The sequence below is a fragment of the Anopheles nili genome, chromosome 2 (assembly GCF_943737925.1).
Source record: "Anopheles nili chromosome 2, idAnoNiliSN_F5_01, whole genome shotgun sequence".
In the NCBI taxonomy this organism is placed as follows: Eukaryota; Metazoa; Arthropoda; class Insecta; order Diptera; family Culicidae; genus Anopheles; species Anopheles nili.
In genome coordinates this window covers 2,612,037-2,634,327 of record NC_071291.1, presented here as the reverse complement: position 1 = coordinate 2,634,327, position 22,291 = coordinate 2,612,037, and the positions used below count along the sequence as shown (strand labels likewise).

The window sequence follows — 22,291 nt, the reverse complement described above, 5'->3', positions numbered from 1 at the left end:
CGCGATTATTCTTTGCACATCTCATGATGATGCGAGCATATGGAAGCTCTCGGAGTGTCAGGAAATCAAAACACTTTTCGCCGTAAAAATCAATTCATCTTCGAAGATTACGTTTGAGGTTCGAAACAAAATTACGCTGGGCCCTACGGAGGCAAGTGGGCACAAATTCCCGACCGCTGGCTGGATCGAAAAGGTCAAGCGAAGCCAAAATCCCCACCCAGAGGAGTCGGACCCGATGGACCGATGGGAGAGGTTTGTAAATTCGATAAAAAATAAATCTACCCTCAAAGAGGACCCTCACGCGCGTTCGGAGGGTACACGAAAACTTTTCCAACAGACGCCGGGCCACCGAAGAAGCCACCAATAAAACAGCACAACACAACACTGAACGCCCCTACGCTTACAACTCCCTTAAAACCGGCAGACGAATTAGAGACAAACTCACGCGTTTCGCTCCATCCCGCGGTGCGATCATGGTGGTTTCGGATGGTTCACCTTGAAATGGTTTTACGGGCCGCACATTTTTATGCTAATGCGCACGCACACGAGCGGAACCCCACCCAACCAGGGGGCCCACCTGGGGGATGGCACCTGCGCCAAGCCAGGAAGGGTAGGATCTTCGTCCTACGCACGTCGTACAACAACAGGTTGGCTCATGTGGCCCTGCCGGCTAGTTTTGCATACATTTTCAAAACGCGCTCCTCTGAATTCAATCCCAAACCGTGCATTAATAACTCACGACCCTGTGTTGCCGATGTTTGGAGGGTGTTTTCGAACCTTTTTTTTATTCCACCCCGAGGGTACCAGCGAGTTTGGGCGCTCATCCTGTTATCTAACTGCCACCCGGGGCTGCAACCGGCTGAGCCCTTTGGTGCCCTTGAGATGAAAGTTATCTAACGGCGAAGGGAGCCCTGCGACAGGTTGTGACGAAAGGACGTTCGAGTCCATGAGATGCGCACGCAGGTGACCCACAAACCCGGGCGCCCTTACAGATGGGGAAATAAATTGCCATTTGATGTATCTGTGTGCTCGATATTAGATATTCGGTGTCATCACTGGGAGAGCAGAGCAAATTATATAATCTTTTTTCTTGTGGGTCACCCTTATATCACCTCGATAAGGGTTTAAGCCTGCTCGGTGAGATGATTCACGCTGCAAATATTGTTTCCATAACTGTAAAGCCCCTGTCGCCATCTTGCGACACAATTAGAAGACGGCAAAGCGATTTATTTATCGCGACAATTAATTCTCGGCGCATGCAAATTGCGTCTAATGCCCGTCTAACGCTACTTCGCAACGAACACTGTAAAGTGCATTGAAAAATGGCCATATCATTGTGAATCTTCACGCACCCAAGCCTCCAAGTGCGACAAAGCAACGCATCCTTCTGGCGTTCGTTTGCGCCCCAGAACCCCCGTTACGTATGACCTTCGATCCGCCAGCTACACTTGCCTATTTATGCAAATCTCGCCAACTAGCGTAAGAAAATTACAATCCGTCAACCGACGACGAGCACCGATCGAATGTTCATCATCTCGCTAACGATGCAGCAACATTGACCGAATGCAGCACAGGTGAGCAGAAGATGGGTGTCTAACCCCTGCACGGACGCTCTAAGGACACTGATAATGCGAACCATCCATATCGCGTCCCCCGAGCTGGCTATTAATAAAACCATATTTTTTGACACCTAACTCAATCAGCGAACCCCAGTCGGCTGATAGCCGGTCCATCAATCAATTCACGCGCGCGCCATTTCTTGGAAAGGTCAAAGTCGACGGCCAAATTGTGCCGCTCGGTTCGATTGGGACGCTGTTTGATTAATTACGCCGCCACCCGGGTGCGAGTCTTTGCGCATTTGGGAAGGGGACGGAAAATCCCACCCGGCCCAAGGAGACGGCTAATCACATTACGAGCATTAGGCGCTTGTACATTATGGTTTGCGAGTTTCTGACGAGCTGGCTTCGGACAGATCAACGGTCGACAAAGCTAGCCCCGGGAGAGGAGTTCGCTGGTTCGTTCGAGCTAAGCTGAGGGAAAGCTGGAAAAAGCAGGAAAAAAAACGTTCACTCGCCAACACTTGACGCGCGAAATAATTATTAAATCAACCTAGGCGAACTTTTTTCGGTGCCAAATGAAATGGCACGTTTGCAAAGTGCCTTCCACGTTTCCGTCCGCCAGATAGGCGTCTTGTCAAAACCATGTCTAATTAACATAACAACACTCTCCCGTCGGCAGGATTCGCGTTCGTACGTACGTACGTACGTAACGAGCTCCAAAGCAAAGCATTTATTATCCTTTTTTTATCGCACCGCAGCACACAGCTTTATCGGCACCGCCGTGGATTGTCATACGCCATGTTTGGCGCTGCTCTACCAGGGGTTTAAATTTAGTAAACCGACTTGCGTAAGCCCATCTCTGTGGTGAGCTGTAAAGTTTACACGTAAAACCCGGTAGTTAAAAGGCTTTCATATGCCGCTCGAAGACAGGAGCTTTTTTTTGTTGCCGCTTTGCATGTTTTTCCCCCGCTCGTGTAGTAATGTCTAAATATTCGCCGAACGCAACTATCTTCCCTTGTTATTTTCTCACTTCTTCGGCCGGTTTCTTTTATCCTATGGTTTCGATCGTGATTTCCGTGGCTCATCCTCAAGTGCGGCCTGGAGCTTTCCAGCGAAGACACCACCATTTGCATGGCCTGCTGTGCGGCAGTTTGTTTTTGTGCCATTTACCGCCAGCTTGGCCAATCGAAAGCTCATCGAGAACAGTAATTTGCCTCCGCATGTGAACGGAACGCAAATCGCGCCGATGTTGTTGATGTGTTTTTTTTTCTTTCGCTTCATTATTATGGCCCCATCTCCGCAGGACCTTTTCGCTCTCACTCACGCTCACCTGGCGGCTCCATGACCCAACGAGATGATCTGAGGCGAATCTCCGCAAACAGAGCGCCCGTGGGGTTGACATTTACGTACGATGCGTACCTCCGATTCGTTTGTTCTGGCAGTAGATGCCGACGACGATGAGCTGATGTCGACTCCACGCCACCGGTCGACATTTGGCTGTCTGCCAGCCGAATCGCTTCCATTACCGAAAGCGGTAATTACGTTGCGTATTATTAGCAATGATCCGCTAACCGCAGCCACGAGATCCTGCAAATGTGCGTAACCTTTACGCCGACGAGGAGTTGGCGCCTCAGCTGCGGATGCCATACTTGTCTCAATAAGTCAGTCGAAGTAAGTCATCGGTAAGCAACCGATCGGTGACAGACCCGAACTGGGGGGATTATTAGCAGTTGGTCAACGTCCTACGTTGATTCGATACAATGGACCGATAAATTGTGCCGTGATCGATCGATAGTCTTCACCGACTTGCCCCCATTAGGTCTGCCTTCCCATGGCAACGTTGTCGTTCCCGCCATACGTACCATAGGTGCTCGTAGATCTCGCTGCTCTTGCGCGGTTCTCAATCCTGATTGATTGATCCCGGGTGGCATTGCGTTGCACCACATCGAGCAACGGTGCGCTTTCTTTCGCAATACCGTTTCGCAGGATCAAACCCCTGCTACGCTAGGAACGCGCATATCGACCAAGTGTCGGCTGTCAAAATGTGGCAGAAGCTCACCCAAACGCCCCGTTTGGGGAGATGATTTATAGACAGAGCCGAAATCCCTCGCGGACAGTGTCAGTAATCCACCCCAAGAGGTCTCCCTCAGGTCGGCAGGCAGCATTAAGCGTAAGATTAAGCGAAGGGGGAAAGGCCAACGTAGTCAAGGTCGATGTCGGTGCCCAGATGCATTATGCCATCGCTCGTTAACTTCGACATTATCGATCGGAATTGATGAAACTGGAGAGAGAGAGAGAGAGAAAAAAAAACTATGCCAACCAGTTCGCACATGAGCCGATTACAGACGGTGAATTTGTAATTAATACTTGTGCAAGTGCTGGGACAACTTTCAAATTTTATCCATCTTCCTAACACATGACCTTGACGGGTAAAGGTCGACCAGACGCGTCCTGCTGGAGATGACAACTCACAGATGTGCTTAGACACTAGCTAAGCGCGCAGGTTGGTCGATTAAAAAATAATCATTTTCCCCCACCGGTCCTTGATCTTTGACCACGTGAGGCGCCAGCTTCAAGCAAAACGACCTTCTTATCTACCGAATCACCGGCATCTCGGATGCTTCAAGCTAAATCGTTAAGCCACCGGAAGACGATGCGGGGCTTTGAATTTACGAGCCAGCGGGTTAAACCCACCACTTTATAATCCAAATGCTTGCTTCATCCGTTAGTCCTAGCAACGTCACCCTTTTTCCGAGCAATCTATAATCTTCTTGCTGACACCTTGGCGACACGAAGTCTGCTGTGAACGCACAGATTAACCTAGCTGCCCCAAGGTGGAATGCCTTTTTTCGGGGTGGTAATGAGCCGCAATAGACGCCTCAAGGCAACCGCTGGTGGTGTGTGCAAGAAATTAAGGCCTTCCTCAAAACCGGATCATCTCCCATCACACCGATGGTTAATTAGCTATAAAAAGGATACGCAAGCTAGAGAACCACCGAGGGCTAAAACCAAACTAAACGAGAGAAAAAAATGCACAAAAATTTAACAAACCGCGTGGGCACGAAACACGCAGAAACGTCGACTCATTTCACGAACGCGAAGCACCCTTTTTTGTGCCGCAGAAAACCCATTGAGCATAGGACTTGCGTAATACTCACCGACACCGATGGAGGTCAACTTTCTAGTACCTAGTTCATCTTGGGGCATTTCCGAATGGCTCGCGTGCACAAACTCATTTATCGGGTGTGGGTGAAAGAACGTAAAAAGTGCCATCTTCAGCGGTGGTAAGAGCATAAAAAAAGACAACCCAACCAGCAACGCTAGGTGCTGCAACGCTTGTAAGCAAGACATAAAAAAGTGTTGTTAAAAAAAAGGAGATGAAAAAAGGTGCACCTTGTTGGGTCCGTGATCCACCGTGATGGGTGGGTAAGAGGCAGATGGCACAAACCTGTTGGACATTACAAATCAAACCCCCGAACAAACCATCGAAGGACGACCCTCGAACCCTCGAAGGACGACAAGATTCCGATGATATATGATAAATGAATCTCCCATGAATCTCGCATAAATAATCGCAACCTGCGAGGATCCTGCGCTAATATCCTGCTCTTTCGAGTGAAATACACTACTCCTGCTATGGTACGATAAGGTTATATTGATTTGTTTTTTAATTACAAAGTTGCCACTGCATCAATGACACAATGGAGCGGGAACAAGAGCACAAGTGGAAACTCGTTCCCGGGCTGGCTTTAAGGCTTCCATAATATCCTATTAGCCATTAATTATTATCCAGCGAACGTGGAAAAAAGGAATAAATACTGACTCGCTGGTTTAACTGCTGCTTCCAGTGTGCTTGTTGCGCTACCAACGCACAAATACTGCACGCAATTGATGCGCAAAATGTAAAGCTCCACACCCACTCGATTCGGTGGTACTTGGGGTCAAATTGAAGTTGGCAGTTCGTTATGCCCCGCTTCATTACAAACGGAGATGCGGCGTACACTATCAGAAACGGACCGACTGGCAGGGCTAAGAGTCCTCTTGAAGTTACCCACGTTGCCGATCGTTCTGACCTTTACACCCGAATGGGTTTTTTTGTCGCCTCTCTCGCAAATAACCACTCGAGCGGTGGGGCCATCGTTGAAGGATCTCTGCCTTTATTTTGTTCACCTGGATGCTGTTGCACCCCTTTTTTTTTTACTTCGGCGCAACTTCATACTTTGATGGACGTGCAAACCACGATTTACGAATTGACACCTCACTCTATGCCACCATACACCGCGCAGGTATGGAGTTGTTCCGAGTGCCGATGCCTCACTTGAAGTGGGTGACGAATTTGCGGAGTAGAATCCCTGCACATGTACGGCACAGGCACAGACAGGTCAACTCCTGCGGGCATCGCAGCCACAAACGAGCTTCCGAGCGTGCAGTGAAGTCTGGTGGGAAAACGGTGGTCTTCTCGAGCTGCGGCTCTCTTAAGGAGCTGCTTTAGATGTAAATGTCAAACCCCAAATGAGCCGGTCGAGAAGCAAATTTGAACCCGTTGGTTGTCCCAACCTTGCTTTAAAGTTTGACGATAATGATGCCCAACGTGCCGTACTGCGCCAACGGATCACAGCTCAGTTCTCCACGAGTACTTCCAAGGTGTCCGATTAGTAGGGACATCGCGTACGCAGTACACCGAAACCGCCCGATACCAAGCCCTTCACTCTGAAACCCACGCTGCCCACGGAAACGTCCACGATCAGAGCAGATAATCGTCATTTACATCTTGCTTACCGATCTAAGCGTTTCCCACCCCGAGGAAAAAGGGGCGACCCATTGCGCAACATGCAGCCCGTGTACGCTGACCTACTGCAGCCACAGAGTTGCCACAGGGCAACTTGCCCACTAGTGGCTGCATGCGAAAACCCTAGCGGGATTCCACTTTCTATCGTCCAAGTGCGAGATGACGCATTTTATCCATCGCGTGAGATCGTAGTGTGTGATTGGAGGCGAGTAAGGCGATCGCATTTGACAAATCGTTTCTCGAGTTGAGAGTCGAGTCGGCAAAGAAAGGGCATCTCTACGAGGTGGATGATTAGTTACGGCCCCAAATGCTCACTTTACCACCCTAATAACGCCAACGGGTGCTCGTCCATTCGAGCGTGAAGTTGGTTTTGGCGTGGGAAAACTGAGCGTTGGACGCCCTTTCTTTCGTTCCATGAAATAACACCCAGGTTAGCGACATTTCGCATTAAATTTTCTTAAATCAATCGAGCCAAGGAAAACCCATATTTATCCGTTCCCATCTGCCTCAAAAACCAACGGTCATTCTCCTTTAGAGCCAAATTTATTGCTTATCAAATGGCACCGTTAAAATTCTTGCCTCCCGCCCGACGAGGATCCAATCGGGCTGTGACTTTTTATTTATAGCCATAACCGATTTGGAATTAATTTCCGCCAAAAACCTGCGCGAACCGACTGGCCTTGAAACGATGCCAGAAATATCCTCTATTCGGTACGCACGCGTTGAGTCACGACATCGCTTACGCCACACGGAACGAGATTTTGCCCTGTCTCAAAACCTGCGCCAAACTCCACCCAGAAATATGCGAGCCCCACTCGAGGACCCACTTGGTGGCCTTGTCTGTACAAACCACTACGCACTGTGGTCAGCGTGGCGAGGCCCATCATCACCACTTGGTGAATCCGTTAATTTGCATATTCGCGCGTAAAATTGCCCAGATACGACTGGCGGTTTGCAACGTGTTCATCAGCATAATCCGCGCACGATGAATGAAATCATCGTCGTGAGCTGACGTTCCGGGAACTGCTGTACGCCTGCTGTATGGAGGACGCGACCACCGAAATGAAATAGGGATTACGTCCCAACAGGACCAGGGTACGGATTGGGTGATTCGGTGCAGTTCGGTTCGATTTAATTGCGCCATCGCAAACCAACAGATCTGCGCGAATCTGGATGCAAGCTCTAGTCAACCAAATATTTATCGTAACAAACAAGCAAACAACGTAACTGCATGGGGCTTCCAGATGGTATGTTTACACCGGTAGAGGTCACCATCGGCCCGAGAAGCGGAGTTAACAGGAAAATGCACGATTTTGTCAACAACATGGTTAACATGCTTGAAGCTTCAATCTGCCAAATTGTCGAATGCGAATTTCGACACCATTCCGACAGTTTCGCAAAGAGCAATGAAATATGGCTTCTTTCAAGAATACCAGAAAGCCCGGAAAGTCCAATTTCAATTAAACAGCATCCAAGAGCAAGATAACTAACCGTCGCACATTAGTCGTATCTCAAAACGTGTATGTTCCCGTTGTTACTCGTTTGGAACGCGGTTGACGTGCTTCGCATATCTTCTTTTATGCTCCCGTTTTCTCACCAGCATGCTCTGAAATATTCGTCTCTTCATAGCAGACGGAATCATTACAAAAACCAAAATCTTCCTCGGAGCACGTGCGGTGCATGGTAGATCCCCACAAAAAGTGCCGAAAACATGCCGCCTACGAACGAATGGACGGATCATTAATTCTCTCGACAGACGAACCCCGATCCCCGAAAAGCCCTCCAAAGATCTCATGCAAATCCCGCCATAATCGTAAATCAACGCACGGAAAAACTCAAACGTTTACACGCCCCGGGGTGAACTAAGTCCAACATGTCTACCGGCAGGGACGCAAAAGAATGGAAAGCTTCCAAAAGTCAGCAGCGAACACGCAAAGCTAAACGAACTTCACGTGCCATTCCTAACAGAGCGGACCATGTTACCACCGATTTGCTAGCTCGTGACATGGGACCTTGGGTTGATTTGTTTAAAATGCTTCCTCAAGGGAAATGAAAAGGGGGTGCATATGCAAGGCAAAATTAATTTTCAACCACAGCCAACTTCCGGTTGCTGCCTGTGAGGATTCTAGGTTACTCTAACCCGGTATGCTTGGCCTCAATGCACCCGACGAAGTGGACCATGCAGACTCGTGGTTTGTGGATTTCAAATTAATTAAATCACACCACCGGCCACCCTCACAAACTCGACGGATAACACACGAAATGCGTCGAGTAACGACGAAAGTTTAGCGCTCGAAGCGGTAATGCGCCAAATAATGAGACGTTGGGCACGTGTTAACCGACTGCTACAAACTATTCTGATGCAGCTCCATTTGTGCTAATTAAATATAATCTGAATTGGAGTTTCGCGTTCGTTACCTGCACACTCTTTTGTTCGGTTCAGAATTGCCCTCGGTCAGTGGTTTGAGCTACTCGACCACTAAAACAATTGTACGGGTTTTAGCGGTGAGCAGTGTAAGACAAAATGCTACCAGCAAAGCTTTGCAGCTTATTAAAGTTTATGTTATTGAACATGGGTGCCAGCGAAATAAAGCAAAACATGCTTTCAAACAAGCTTTGAGAAATATTGTAAGTGTAATGCATAATTTTAATGTATTACACTTGTTACCGATTTTTTAACTAATTTTTATTTCAATTGTTGAATAAACTTACTACTTAGGAATTTCCACAACAAATGCATACATTCAGATGCTGGATGTCAAGTACAGATAATTCTCTTTTTTCTGTTATCAGATCCTTTCATTACAAAAGAAGAAATCCATCCCTAATCATCAAAAGAATAGGCAAATTACAGACGCGTCTCCGAAAGAGAACATGTTACGAAAAACGATTTCAGATTGATTTCGACTGAACCCTTCAGAGGCATCGAAGGTTAAACACCGAAAGTTCCATTATTACCACAGCTTTCTTTATACTCTTCTTCTCCATTGCCTTCCAGCGTTGTTATCGATACCAAGTTTCGAATGAAGTGGTTTCGAAAGCTTCAGCCTAAATACTCAGCGTGAGAAAGGTATTCTCGGTACCTTACTTTGCTTAACTTTTCACCATGGTGTTGCCAGTTTACCAAAAAAAAATACATCTGTTTTTATCTGAATAGCGTAAAGCAAGGAAATAATTTATGCTCAAATCACACTGATGACGATGCTTCGAAATTCCTTGCCCAGGATGGCGAGCGAGTGAACGAAACGAGAAAAACGAGCAAACACCATTTTCCATTGCAACCCCTTGTGCAACAAATTGTCCTTCGCAGCACAATGAGAAGAGATCCTTGCTCGTCCGCTATAATGCGCTCGCTTCCTTGACCGGGAGAGCTTTTGTGCTGAAAAAGGAAATTAAGTGAAATTTAATTTGCCATTCCCCGGGCCGCTGAAACGCAGAACATTATTTATCTATTATATCGAGGAAACTCCTTGCCTGGAGAACGCTGGTTGCTCGCCGAAGATACCATCGCACCGGTCGTGCTATTTACTACCTGTTTTGGAAATTTTCCTCATTTCTTGTGAAAGGGAACAAGCTCGAAGCTCGCAGAAAACCTTTTTCCTTCTATTGACTTTGACTCATTGCATCGGTCGAAATTTGTCGAAAGCATTTTTCTTCCAAAACACGATAAAAAATACGACAGCAAACGCATTTTTTCGAAGGAGTAAAAGAGTTAAACCATGCTCCTCCGCCTGTGTGTTTCGAATTTCCTGTTCGCTATGTGTTAATTTGGAGTAATCGCTCGAACGGAGTAATTACCGTAAACTTCGATTTCCGAGAAAATCTGCACTGGATCGTATTGTCTTATTTGAGGGTTAGATTCGGCGGTAACTTAAATCGTTCATACGATTTTTTTTGCATTCTTACTTCCCTTACGAAATGTTGAATAGACGCGCTATGAACAGATTCGTGCTTTACAAAATTGTAAAACAGTTGCCATCCGATTGCGCACAGTAAATGTAATAATTCATCATTAAATGAGAGCAATTGCTACATTGTAAAAAAAACGCTCAATCGGCCCCTGTTGGTCAATGTGAACGTCGTAGATAGTGCGAAACATTTATCACTGACGAACGCTCAATCTCGTCCGTCATCGGACCAGTACGGCATATTTACCATGCATATTTACCCATCATCCGCAGGATTTCTGCTCAATATTTGGGCTTTCCTAGCCATAAATCATACGCTCGTAAACCGGGCTCCATCTCGCACCGACCGGTCATCACGTTACGAGCTCGTAAGTGCACAGACCCATCCGGTATCCAATAACGCGAAAGCAGACACACACACGCCACAGGAATCACTGCCGAAATCTGGACACTTCGGTCCAGACTGGGTTAGTGAACCATCGGAACGGGAGATGGGGGCAATAAGGACTTGGGAATACGGGCCGGGGTTGGGTACCTGTCAGTGCGAAGGATCCCTCGACGTCTTCATACCGTAAATAGTCACCCATTTTTACTGCTGGGCAGACCATAAAGCGTGAATCCCGGCAGAAGAAAATAGAAAGGCTTGCGATTCACCGACACGGCCGCCGGAGATGCTCGTGACGTGAAAAGTGAAACCACGCGAAGAATGTAATTTATTCTCCTCCGATGGTGGTTGTCAGGCAGGTCCTTGCATCCTGACGAACATCCCGGCGGCTGCTGTTGCTACTCAGAATGAAGGGACCGAACGCAAAATATCGAACCGAATTCATTCACTCACGACCCGGCCCAACGAAGCGTAAACGAACGCATTGTAATCGAGTCCCATCGCGTGTCCTTTCGTACGTTTCGTTGGGCCAATATCGGATGAGATGAATTCCTCAACGTCAGGTCCGATGCCACAGTTCGAACTCGGTATACTCGGTAACTTTTTCTGCGTCCGTAGTAGCAGGTGCAGAAGTTGGCGGTAATTTCAAACTTTACGACACGTCCGTTTCGGGGAAGCGAGTTCGCTCGGTAGCAGCCGGCAGGAATTCCCCAGTGGCATCCCTAATTGAGCGCTGACTCGCCACTGATGAGTCTTCGCAATGTGCTACGATTTCACTCCACAAAACTATTCTCCCTTTAGCATGGCAACAGCACCGTCCCAACTCTTAAACATTCCGCTCCAATTACGGCGAAAGCAAATGGCGCCAATCGCACAAAAAGGGTATTTTCCTGGGATTGTATGGGCGGTGGATTGGAAGTTCTCATCACGAGCCAATCGTTTCAATTATCGGTCAATGCGTGACTGCGTGTAGTGGCCGTGGTGCTTGCGAAAAGGAGGTTGCATTTTGTTTTTCATGGCCGAATTTTCTGTGGTAGGGCGCGACACCGGATCGTGCAGATTCGTAAACGAGTTCTAAGAAATCACTCGGCACGAATTGGCATTCCTCACTCCTGGCGAATTTGATAACAGAAGATTGAATTGGAATGGGTAAACGGTCCTGATTTAACGCACGCTGTATCAAAACAAGTTAGTCCGTTCCGAAACCCAAGTGAGCGTATTATTTTGAGGAAAAGCTCTAAGAATTACCTCTAAAGGCTTCCTGAATTGAACGATTAACATATCGAAATGCTATTTAAAAAAAATGTTTTTGATTCTTCGATCTATCTTGTAGAAACACCCTTATCATTGTTACTGTTATCGTTTGTTTTTGGAACCGTGTTTAATCCTTGTTTTTGCGACCGTGTCGCAAACGCTTGAATCCAAGAGCTCGGCAGTTCCCTACCCGTGCACCCTTCCGATGAATATCAGAAAAGACGTCACAGGATATTTTTATCAGCGAAAGAATTTAATTTGACACCGCGAAAGACAGCGACACAAAAACATGGTGGTCCTTCAAACAGGCGACGGACCGTAAATTCCCCAATGCAACAACCAAAGTAGGCGGAATTCGTACGCACGTCACAACGAAACCTACCATCAATCGGAACCGTTGGCTGTCGTGCCGTCACTGAAAGAGTGACAAGTGCCACTTGGCCGTTGTCTGCTCTTGGAAGGTTTTACTAGAACCTGTGTCCCAATTTCTGTTAACCACGCGCTTTCCGAGAACGACCTGTTGCGCTTGCGTAAAAGCTCACCCATTTAGTTTTTAAACGTTTAAAGTCATCCCGAATAACCATCCTGATTGTGACCATTTTCTTTCCGTTTTGCAGGCAAGCTATGCCGTCGGACAGCTCTTTGCTGATAGCCGAAATGCGTTGGCACCACCGGCAAGCAGAAACGTACTACGCCAGGGTGATCGAGCACCGAGCCACGATCACACCCATATCGAGACAATCGATGTCAAGTGTGACCAGCGGAACGGTATGCTCGTGACGGTTCAGTTCGAGGACGATTTCCGAGGTGTCATCTATAGTCAGGGCTACCACAACGATCCCAAGTGTCGCTACGTGCAGGCGAACCAGGGCGGACGACAGTTCACCTTCACCGTACCATACGACAGGTGCGGCAGTAAGCCATCCTGTGCCGTATGCGCCTCCGTAGACAATGTGCTTGTCATCCAGACGGACGAAGAAGTGCAGGAGGCCTGGGATACGGCCCGGCGCATCTCGTGCAGTCAAAGCGAGCAGCAGCAAAACACGATCATCTTCAAGCCGTTCGTCGTGGACCAGTTGGAGGTGGTGAACGTGCCTACTTCGACCGGTGGAGTCGAGTGCTGGATGGACATTCAGCGTGGCACTTATCCGAACATCTCGCCCATTCCAAGCGTAATCAAGATCGGCGAGGCACTCAGCGTGCTGGTGTACCTGCGTGATCCGAAGGGCGAGTACGACGTGTCCGTGAAGGACTGTTACGCGTTCGATAGTCCCGATTACGATGCGTCGACTACGGCTCGTCTGCAGCTGTCCGACAAGAATGGGTGCTCGCGCAAGAAGAAGCTGTTTGGGCTGTGGCAGAAGACGACACAAACGGGTAGCTCAGGTGCAACGCTAGTCGTGCACAACAGCATCAAGGCGTTCAAGTTCCCTGATCGTATGCAGGTGTTCCTGAAGTGTGACATCGAGATCTGTCGCGGTGGTTGTGGGCCTCAGGTGTGTGCGGAGGAGAACCTTGTGAGCACGGTAGAGACAACTACCCGGCGACTAGCCGGTCCGACACGAGGACGACCCAGCCAAACGACAACACTGGCTCCGGTCGTGCCAACTCGCGGACGACGTCCAGATGTGAATGTCCCAGTTCAAACCCAACCGCCATATACGCCTGCTCCGACGCAACCACCGCGTCGTGGCACACGTCCACCACGTCCAGTGGAAAGCAGCACGGTGACAGCTCCACCACGACGCACTCGTCCACCAAACACTAGACCACCGACCGTACAGACGACACAATTCGTGTGCCAACCTGGATCCACTGACGATCGTTGTAATGACGTTGTTGCCGCCACACAACGACCCGACTGTTCTCGAGGATCTCGTGATCCTCGCTGCCGATCGCGCGGTACTCGTCCGCCGGTTTCTACCACAACGGTAGCCACTCCCGCTCCGTTGAGATGCTTCCCAGGATCAACGGATCCGCGGTGCCCAACAACCTTCCGCCCGTCAGTTCGACCAACCCAGCGTCCTCCAACGACTCCTGCAACGCAACGTCGTGGTCCCACTACAGTGGCTGACGAGGACGATGATGATACTGTGCCCAATTGTCTGCTGCGTGCGGATGATCCTCGATGTGAAGAAGTCGCCGTCTTCCTGCCCGTGATTCCACAGGATCAGGTTACCACGAGACGACCGGTGGTGGTTCCAACCGTCCCATCAGTAACACCAAGCCCCTCGCTTAACTGTTTCCCGGGCTCCAACGATCCTCGCTGCCGGACACCCGTCCTTCGCTGTCCCCCGGGAACGACGGATTCTCGTTGCCCAGGGTTCGTCGCGCCACCAAAGGACACGGCAACATATCTACCACCGGTCGATAAGCCCAATTGCTATCCAGGATCGAGCGATCCACGCTGTCCGACGACTCCACGCCCAACGCCGACCACTCAGCCTCCATTGCGTTGTTTCCCGGGCTCAAGTGATCCTCGTTGTCCTCAAACAACTCCACGTCCAGTACCAACGACCACATCTGCCCCAGTGTGCTATCCAGGATCAACCGATCCACGTTGTCCGAAACCACCGCCAACCACTCAACCCCCATTGCGATGCTTCCCCGGATCAACTGATCTGCGGTGCCCTCAAACTACTCCCCGCCCGGTCCCAACAACTACTCCAGCGCCACGATGCTTCCCAGGATCAACGGATCCACGTTGTCCTCAAACCACTCCACGTCCAGTGCCCACTACAACTCCTGCACTCCGCTGCTATCCAGGATCAACAGATCCACGATGCCCACAGACGACTCCTCGTCCGGTTCCTACTACAACCCCAGCTCTCGTTTGCTACCCGGGCTCTACGGATCCTCGTTGTCCGACGACGCCACGTCCAACGCCGACTACTCAGCCACCGTTACGATGCTACCCTGGCTCCAGTGATCCTCGTTGTCCGCAAACTACACCTCGGCCGGTGCCAACAACGACACCAGCCCCTCTCTGTTATCCTGGCTCCAGTGATCCTCGTTGTCCGCAAACTACACCTCGGCCGGTGCCAACAACAACTCCTGCTCCAGTTTGCTACCCAGGCTCGACCGATCCTCGATGCCCGAAGCCGCCACCAACCACTCAACCACCTCTACGGTGCTTCCCAGGATCAAGCGATCTTCGATGTCCCCAAACAACAACTCGCCCGGTGCCAACAACTACGCCTGCTCCCCGATGTTACCCGGGATCAAACGATCCCCGCTGCCCAACGACACCGCGTCCGGTACCAACCACAACGCCGGCTCCGCGTTGTTTCCCCGGCTCGACTGATCTTCGATGCCCACAAACTACAACGCCGCGTCCTGCTCCCACAACAACTCGCGGACCTGTTTGCTTCCCAGGATCCACTGACGCAAGATGTCCGCAGACGACACCCCGTCCAGTGCCAACTACAACGCCCGTTCCTCGATGCTATCCTGGCTCAAGTGACCCTCGCTGTCCACAGACAACACCACGACCAGTCCCGCTATGCTATCCAGGTATCGAACAAGCTCCATCAATGAAACAAAGGCGCTTCGACAACATTTAAATCCTAAAACATTGTGTCATTTTACTGCAGGTTCCTCCGATCCGCAATGTTCCGATAAGCAAAATTCTGAATCTTACCTTCCCCCGGTGGAAATTCCTAGGCCAACAACAACGCAACGTCCCGCTTGCTACCCAGGTAAGGATACACACACTGCTGCTTTACGATTGTACGATCTTTGTAGCACACTTAACTACATGTTTCCTTTTTTCGACAGGTTCAACGGATCCACGTTGCCCTCAAACAACGACTACAAGGCGACCGACACCCACTACTACTCCGGCCCTCCGTTGTTATCCGGGATCGAACGATCCACGCTGTCCAACGACGCCACGTCCTCCACCAACAACTCAGCCACCGTTGCGATGCTACCCGGGCTCAAATGATCTTCGATGCCCTCAAACAACTCCTCGTCCAGTGCCAACAACTACTGCGGCCCCACGATGCTTCCCCGGATCAACGGATCCTCGTTGTCCTCAAACAACTCCACGTCCAGTACCAACGACCACACCTCCTCCAGTGTGCTATCCAGGATCAACCGATCCACGTTGTCCGAAGCCACCGCCAACCACTCAGCCACCATTGCGATGCTTCCCAGGATCAACTGATCTGCGGTGCCCTCAAACAACGCCTCGCCCGGTCCCAACAACTACTCCTGCGCCACGATGCTTCCCGGGATCAACTGATCCACGTTGTCCGACGACTCCACGTCCAACGACTCAACCTCCACTCCGCTGCTATCCAGGATCAACGGATGTTCGTTGTCCTCAAACAACTCCTCGTCCAGTGCCAACAACTACTGCGGCCCCACGATGCTTCCCCGGATCAACGGATCCTCGTTGTCCTCAAACAACTCCACGTCCAGTACCAACGACCACACCTGCCCCAGTGTGCTATCCAGGATCAACTGATCCACGTTGTCCGAAGCCCCCACCAACCACTCAACCCCCATTGCGATGCTTCCCAGGATCAACTGATCTGCGGTGCCCTCAAACTACTCCCCGCCCGGTCCCAACAACTACTCCAGCGCCACGATGCTTCCCCGGATCAACGGATCCTCGTTGTCCTCAAACAACTCCTCGTCCAGTGCCAACAACTACTGCGGCCCCACGATGCTTCCCCGGATCAACGGACCCTCGTTGTCCAACGACTCCACGTCCGACTCCAACGACGCAACCTCCGCTACGTTGCTATCCGGGCTCCAATGATCCTCGCTGCCCGACCACACCAAGACCAACCACTCAGCCGCCATTGCGTTGCTTCCCAGGATCAACCGATCTGCGATGCCCGCAGACAACTCCTCGTCCTACAACACCACGTCCAACCGTGCCATCACGCCAGCTTTGCTACCCTGGCTCTCCGGATCCATCGTGTCCGCGACCGTTCGTTTCCACCACACCATCGTCGTGCTATCCGGGCTCTCCCGATCCCAACTGCCCGCAGCCTTATCGACCAAGCAGCACTAATCCTCCTGCTACTTATTTGCCACCGTTCCCTGCAACCGGTACAGGCCGCTCCGCTCGCCATCTCAGTCCGGAAACGCTCAACGACATAAACGCGTTGGCCGACACCATCGACTCCGCCTCCGTCGCATCCAGTCCTGCAGAGCATACCGGTGCAGTAGGCGTCACATCCCAGGCGCAAGGAAGCACAGCCAGAACCAAGCGAGATGTCAGCCTGCCGAACGATCTGGATGGAGAGTTGGCAAAGGAGATCATTTCCATCACGCTCAACATTAAGGGCTATCAATTTGGGCAATGATCGGAAGCACACGGTAGCGTGGCACTGTAACGATCGTATCGCTCATATCGCATAATACTCATCTGTTCGAACGAACGGAAGTCAATATTTCGACAGCGTAGCCAAAAGAACAAACGATTTGCAATGCAAAAAGTTCTTCATCACATACCGACGGCCAATTGCGGGTTACGCGTTGAAGTAGAAGTAGACAAGATTGTAAATAAATTAAATAAAACCCTCACATCATACCACTCTCACCCGGTGGTATGGGTGTACTTTTACAATTTTAAACCCGCCGTTTTTAGACTCTAGCATCTAGGCCCAGTATTCAGTAGAAAGAACACTTGAAAGATCATTTCTAACCACTGTTTATTGTACGATCGTTACTTATCGAATATGTTCTGCACCAACGGGATGTGTTGTTGCTGAAGAAACTGCAGTACCAGCTCGTCGATATCATCATTGCTCCGTGCTACCTGCTGCCGAATGATCTGCTTGAAGTCTTCCTTAACACCCTTGTCTGCGCCGCGTGTTCCAATGCGCCGTGCACCAGTGGCAAGGCTCTGCTGCGGCATAGCCAGCTCCAACTTGACGTCGGGCGAATGCGTCCACAGATGCATGAACTCCTCGATAATCTCCCCATTGATGATGTAGCTCGTGAAGTGCAGATACGTGAACTGTCGCCGAGTCTTGATGATTTCGAAGATAATCTCGACCGTTCTCGATTCGTGGGGCCAGTTGAGCTGTGACAGAACGAGCAGATTACCCAGCATCGAGTTACTGCACTCGGCATCCACCAGCTTGGGTTTGAGCAGTGCAATCAGCATCTGTACGAGATAGTGCAAAATGGCGCGTCTCGTGAGCGGTATCAGCATGAGAACTCGAGTGGTCTGCCCAAGGGCAACACTCTCCAGATACGAGCCACCGGTCGGAGCATGAGAAATGTGCTTTAAAATCGTCCCCATTTGCTCGAACAAATGCACAGTGATAGGTCCTTGCACGAGTGCGAGCGCAAACTGGCGCACGGTTTTCTCCAGCGGCGACATTGTAGCGACGGTCGATGCCTGCAGAAGAGTGGCCGTTTCTTCGTGCTGGCCCGCGCACACGTACAAATCAATGAGGAATTTCTGCACCCAGCTCGATAGCTGCGGCACTAGCAGGACGAGCTGAGCAAAGTCCGTCTTGAGAAGCTCGTTCGAATGCAGTAATTGCCAGCAACTTTGGCACGTTATCAAGCAGTTCGGGGCGTCCGGGCTCACCGCGGCGTTTACCAGAATATGTGGAATCTCGATTACGCCCTCGTGCGCTCGTCGCTTCAAGTCTGGCGCCACATCTTTGAGTGCCTCCACTAGTATTACCTCGGTTTCGGTGTTACCCTCTTTCGAGCGCAGCCTAGAGTAGCCGATGTAATCCTGCAAGGCCAACACGAACACGATCGTTGCGCAGAACAGTATCTGCTTGCTTTCCGTCGACCGAAACGGGTCGTATTTGTAGATGTGAATAATCTTTTGCCAGTACACGTCTTTGCTCCAGCTCTTCTTGTACAACATGAACGGTTCCCACTTCAGAATCTTGCCGCAAAAGTCCAGTATTTCGAAAATCTTTTTCCAGCAATCCGCCGAGGTTCGCGCTCTGTCCTCCGTGTCGCAGAACATCTGGCTTAGATAGTACTCAAAGCAAACCGCCATCAAACGGTGAACGAGCTTTGGTGGGAGCTCAGGTGCGCGATTGTACACCAGCGGAATCGCTTCGTTGAACAGCATCTCCTTGAAATTAGGCATGGCTACATTTTGTACCAGCGTTTCCAGCAAACGAGGCTACAAGGAAGTCGAAATAACACAACGGTAAAAAAAATGTTCATCTTTCGAGCTGTGTTGTCGTACCGCATGAGTCGAAATGGCTTGAGGGAAGCGCTTCAGCAGAAGCAGAATCAATCGACAGTGGTCGAGATTATTGTTAGAATGCACCGCCGTCAGAAGCAGGATCTGATGCTGCACTTCGTACGAAATGTATTGGAACATCTTCACGTAGAACTCCTGCTCTGTCGTGGTGCATCCTTCCGGAATGCGCAACGCATTTGTCATAAGCGATATCTCGTTCAACAGGCTTGTTGGCGTTTGATGAGCTCCGTGGAAAGTCATAACACTACAAAGCAGCAACGTGAAAATTAAGAACGATTGCGACTCCCGGAAGACGTGCGCATACTCACATATAGCTCAGGCATTTGGCCGCTTCCTCAAAATTGTTTGCATTCTTTTCGATTTCGTACGCCTCAAACTGCAAGTAAATGAAGATAAATAGCATTATACCCATTCCCAAATAAAAAAAAACCCGACCGCACGCTATCGCGCCATGCCGGCTCAAGTTACCACACCAACCTGAACGCCAAAATCATTGGGAAAAAGCGTTTTTGCTGCAATAATCCACGCCTTTGCTTTGTACGGGTCAGTGGATTGTTTTGCGCGCGCGATGAGATATTTTTCGTTAGATAAAACCTCCATTTCACGATAAAAATCCCCACTTTGCTCGAAACAGCACGAACGAGCAATGAAAACAATAAACAAACCCTTGTAAACAATTCTGAATTCATTGACAGCGCCGTTGACAGCAAGTTATTCGAAAATCTGTTCATGGTTTCCGAAACGAGCGTTACGACAGGGCTGCTTTACAACCGTTGTGGTGATGAATTTCTACTGCTGTAACGAAAGTGTTTTACTTTTCAGCTTACTGCGAACAGAGAACACATGGTTTGCATCGTTTGCTGCTCGCAATCCATCTCTAAATTAATTTTCCAGCAAATATTGAAACACATTGTGGATACTTGCTGTGATGACGATATGAAACCGTCTAAGTACTGTGCTGCACACTAGTGGTGTTCGTATAGCTTTGCTGTAAACAGACAGTCACTGAAAAGTTGCTCGATCAAACGGAATCGGGAATAGCTTGTGCATTTAAATTTCTTTTGTTTACGAGTGATGTTGCTGCGGCCGCTGCTCAAGATTTGATTCCGCGCTTCATCAACGGTACGAGTGATCTTAAACCACGGTTTCGTTTGGAATCTGGTTCTGTTTGTTTCGTTTGATTCCACGCCAGCGAACGATCATACTGGCAGGGCTAGGCTTACCCATATCCGCGCCATTTCTAGTGATCAGAGTGATCGTTCCAGCAGATTTACTGTGAAAAAATGTTTGTGAAAACGGTGAAAAAGAGAAGATAATTTTCCGATGTTGCATTTGACCAGTGTCGTGCGTAACCGTGGTGCGAAATCAAGAATTGTGAAAATAACAAGCTCAACCATATGAGCGTTTGATTCCATATCGCGCGAATAAGTACGATCAAACGAAGCTACCAAACTGTGCTTATTTTTAGCTAAAACTGTGCCTTATCACCGATTGTAGGTGTTTTTGATTGCAAAAGCTAAACCCGTTTTTGTTAGATTTTTTGTTACATTTTCGCTTTTGCGGCTGAAACACATCATAGCTTTTATTTTCTCCAATGCTGCGCCAATGTGCATATGAAAAAGTATTCACGAAACCCGAAATGTTAACCCCGTTATAAGCGCCACATCCGTGTCCGCTTCAGAAGAGAGGACAGGTTTTCCTCCGTATCGTTCCCTGGCGTTGCAGACGATGGGCGAGTGACGGCGCAAAACATTGGAAAGAACCGGTTTCATCGAATCATCCCCCTGGTGCGGTGCAAAGGGCGGCCGTACCTTTTCCCAGGATCGACCGATCGTACCGATCCATCGTCTGAAATCCGTGACCCGATCGACGAAACCCGCGAGCGGTTGGTAACGGGTCCGGCGACAGAAAGAAACCCACCCGGCAGAACCCTCAAGGACCGCCACCAGGAGAACTCGATCGCATTCGATCGACGCACCCACCTTCGAGCATGGGTGGTTGCGGTCCCGAAAACGGTGGTTCACTTATGCGCCGACGGAAAATGACGATGTGGATAGAACTGGCACAGCATTAATCATCAGCCTTCCACCCACCGGGGTCACCTCAGTTGGCCGCGACCGGCTCTCGTGTGGTCAAACAATAGCACATTAAACCCTGACGATCGTATCGTAATTCGCGGTGAAGGGTCGCTGGCCCACGAGTGGCCCCGCGGCAAAGGGAAAGCGATGCCACATGTCCGCTCGTGGTGAATTGAGCTGCTAGAATGTTTTGTGAAGTGGCCTGCTAGTGGCTGAAACGCGCAAAAAAGTGTTTCGTGATCGGTGAAACTTTCATCCCGCACCCAACAGAGAAGCTTTTCTTTCCCTTACAGCACACTCAGCTGGATTGTACCGGTTTTATGCTTCATCTCGAGATGAACTAACATATTGTTTTGTTGGTTTTCCTATTCCTAGGCGTTTAGAAACAAAAAAAGTGTAAGTGAAAACAGAAAAAGTGTATCACCTCTGAGTGTATCGATCGAGATTGGTTGATTGGTTGTACCTTCTACATAAAGCACCGCAATTTCTTTTGCATTTATCAAAAGGTAAGCATAACCGCGAACTTTCAAATCAAAATTTGTCTACCCTTAAGCGTTGTGCTGTTAATTTTTTCATTACTCATCCATTTGCGGGGAAAATTTATCGCGAACAAATGCTGCGCATCAATTGTTTGTTCAGCAGTAAAGACATCCACGCTTCAGCCCAAGGATTATGGATTCAATTAATCAAACCCCCGCGAGAGTCGGCGTTTTTGCTTGGCGCAAGAACGACAGTAATTAATCGGCACAATCTCCCCAGCAAATTGCATGGAAAATAAATTAATCAGTCCTTTTTTAGTTCAGCTTCAGCTTTATTGAAGCGAGCGCCGCATCCGTTGATGATCGCGAAGGCGACGCGCTCCTTTGCGTACATTTGTCTTTCTATTGCTCCTTTTCCTTCAGTTCGTTACTCGGAGGAAGTTATTGGCATTACTTCCGCCACGCGCACATGCTGCGCATACATTAGACGTTAGAAACCGTTCTTCATGCGGACGGTGTCGTTCATCCTTTCAGGTTCACGGCATGCGTTTTCAGAAGCATACCAAAAAAAACACTCAACTCCATATTCAGTGAGGAGAATTAATCAAAACAAAGGAAAGCGATTATAAATTTGCTCT

At 49.4% G+C, this 22,291-nt stretch overlaps 2 protein-coding genes across 2 annotated transcripts in view; one reads left to right on the top strand and one right to left on the bottom strand.

Moving 5' to 3' along the window:
* Positions 1-17,438, top strand: part of LOC128721319 (mucin-2) — a 30,682-nt gene extending 13,244 nt beyond the window's left edge. The window contains exons 3-5 of the mRNA XM_053815061.1: positions 12,513-15,408; positions 15,489-15,593; positions 15,673-17,438. Of these exons, the coding sequence (XP_053671036.1) occupies positions 12,513-15,408; positions 15,489-15,593; positions 15,673-17,216 (4,545 nt within the window). The 3' untranslated portion in view covers positions 17,217-17,438. The remainder of the gene's footprint in view (positions 1-12,512; positions 15,409-15,488; positions 15,594-15,672) is intronic.
* Positions 17,439-17,578: 140 nt separating this feature from the next.
* On the bottom strand, positions 17,579-19,707 carry LOC128730813 (integrator complex subunit 10). Its single transcript, XM_053823893.1, has 4 exons — positions 19,574-19,707; positions 19,405-19,472; positions 19,079-19,340; positions 17,579-19,012 (listed from the first exon to the last, which is right to left on the bottom strand). Exons 1-4 carry the CDS (start codon positions 19,694-19,696, stop codon positions 17,579-17,581), a joined length of 1,887 nt encoding a protein of 628 aa, XP_053679868.1. The 5' UTR covers positions 19,697-19,707.
* Between the last annotated feature and the right edge of the window lie 2,584 nt (positions 19,708-22,291).

Excerpts from the sequence above, each read along its gene's own strand:
- LOC128730813 (XM_053823893.1), bottom strand. The coding sequence starts at position 19,696 with ATGGAGGTTTTATCTAACGAAAAATATCTCATCGCGCGCGCAAAACAA. Across the intron at positions 19,473-19,573 it reads CCAATGATTTTGGCGTTCAG|TTTGAGGCGTACGAAATCGA; the intron begins GTTGGTGTGGTA and ends ATTTACTTGCAG. Across the intron at positions 19,013-19,078 it reads AAGCCATTTCGACTCATGCG|CCTCGTTTGCTGGAAACGCT; the intron begins GTACGACAACAC and ends ACTTCCTTGTAG.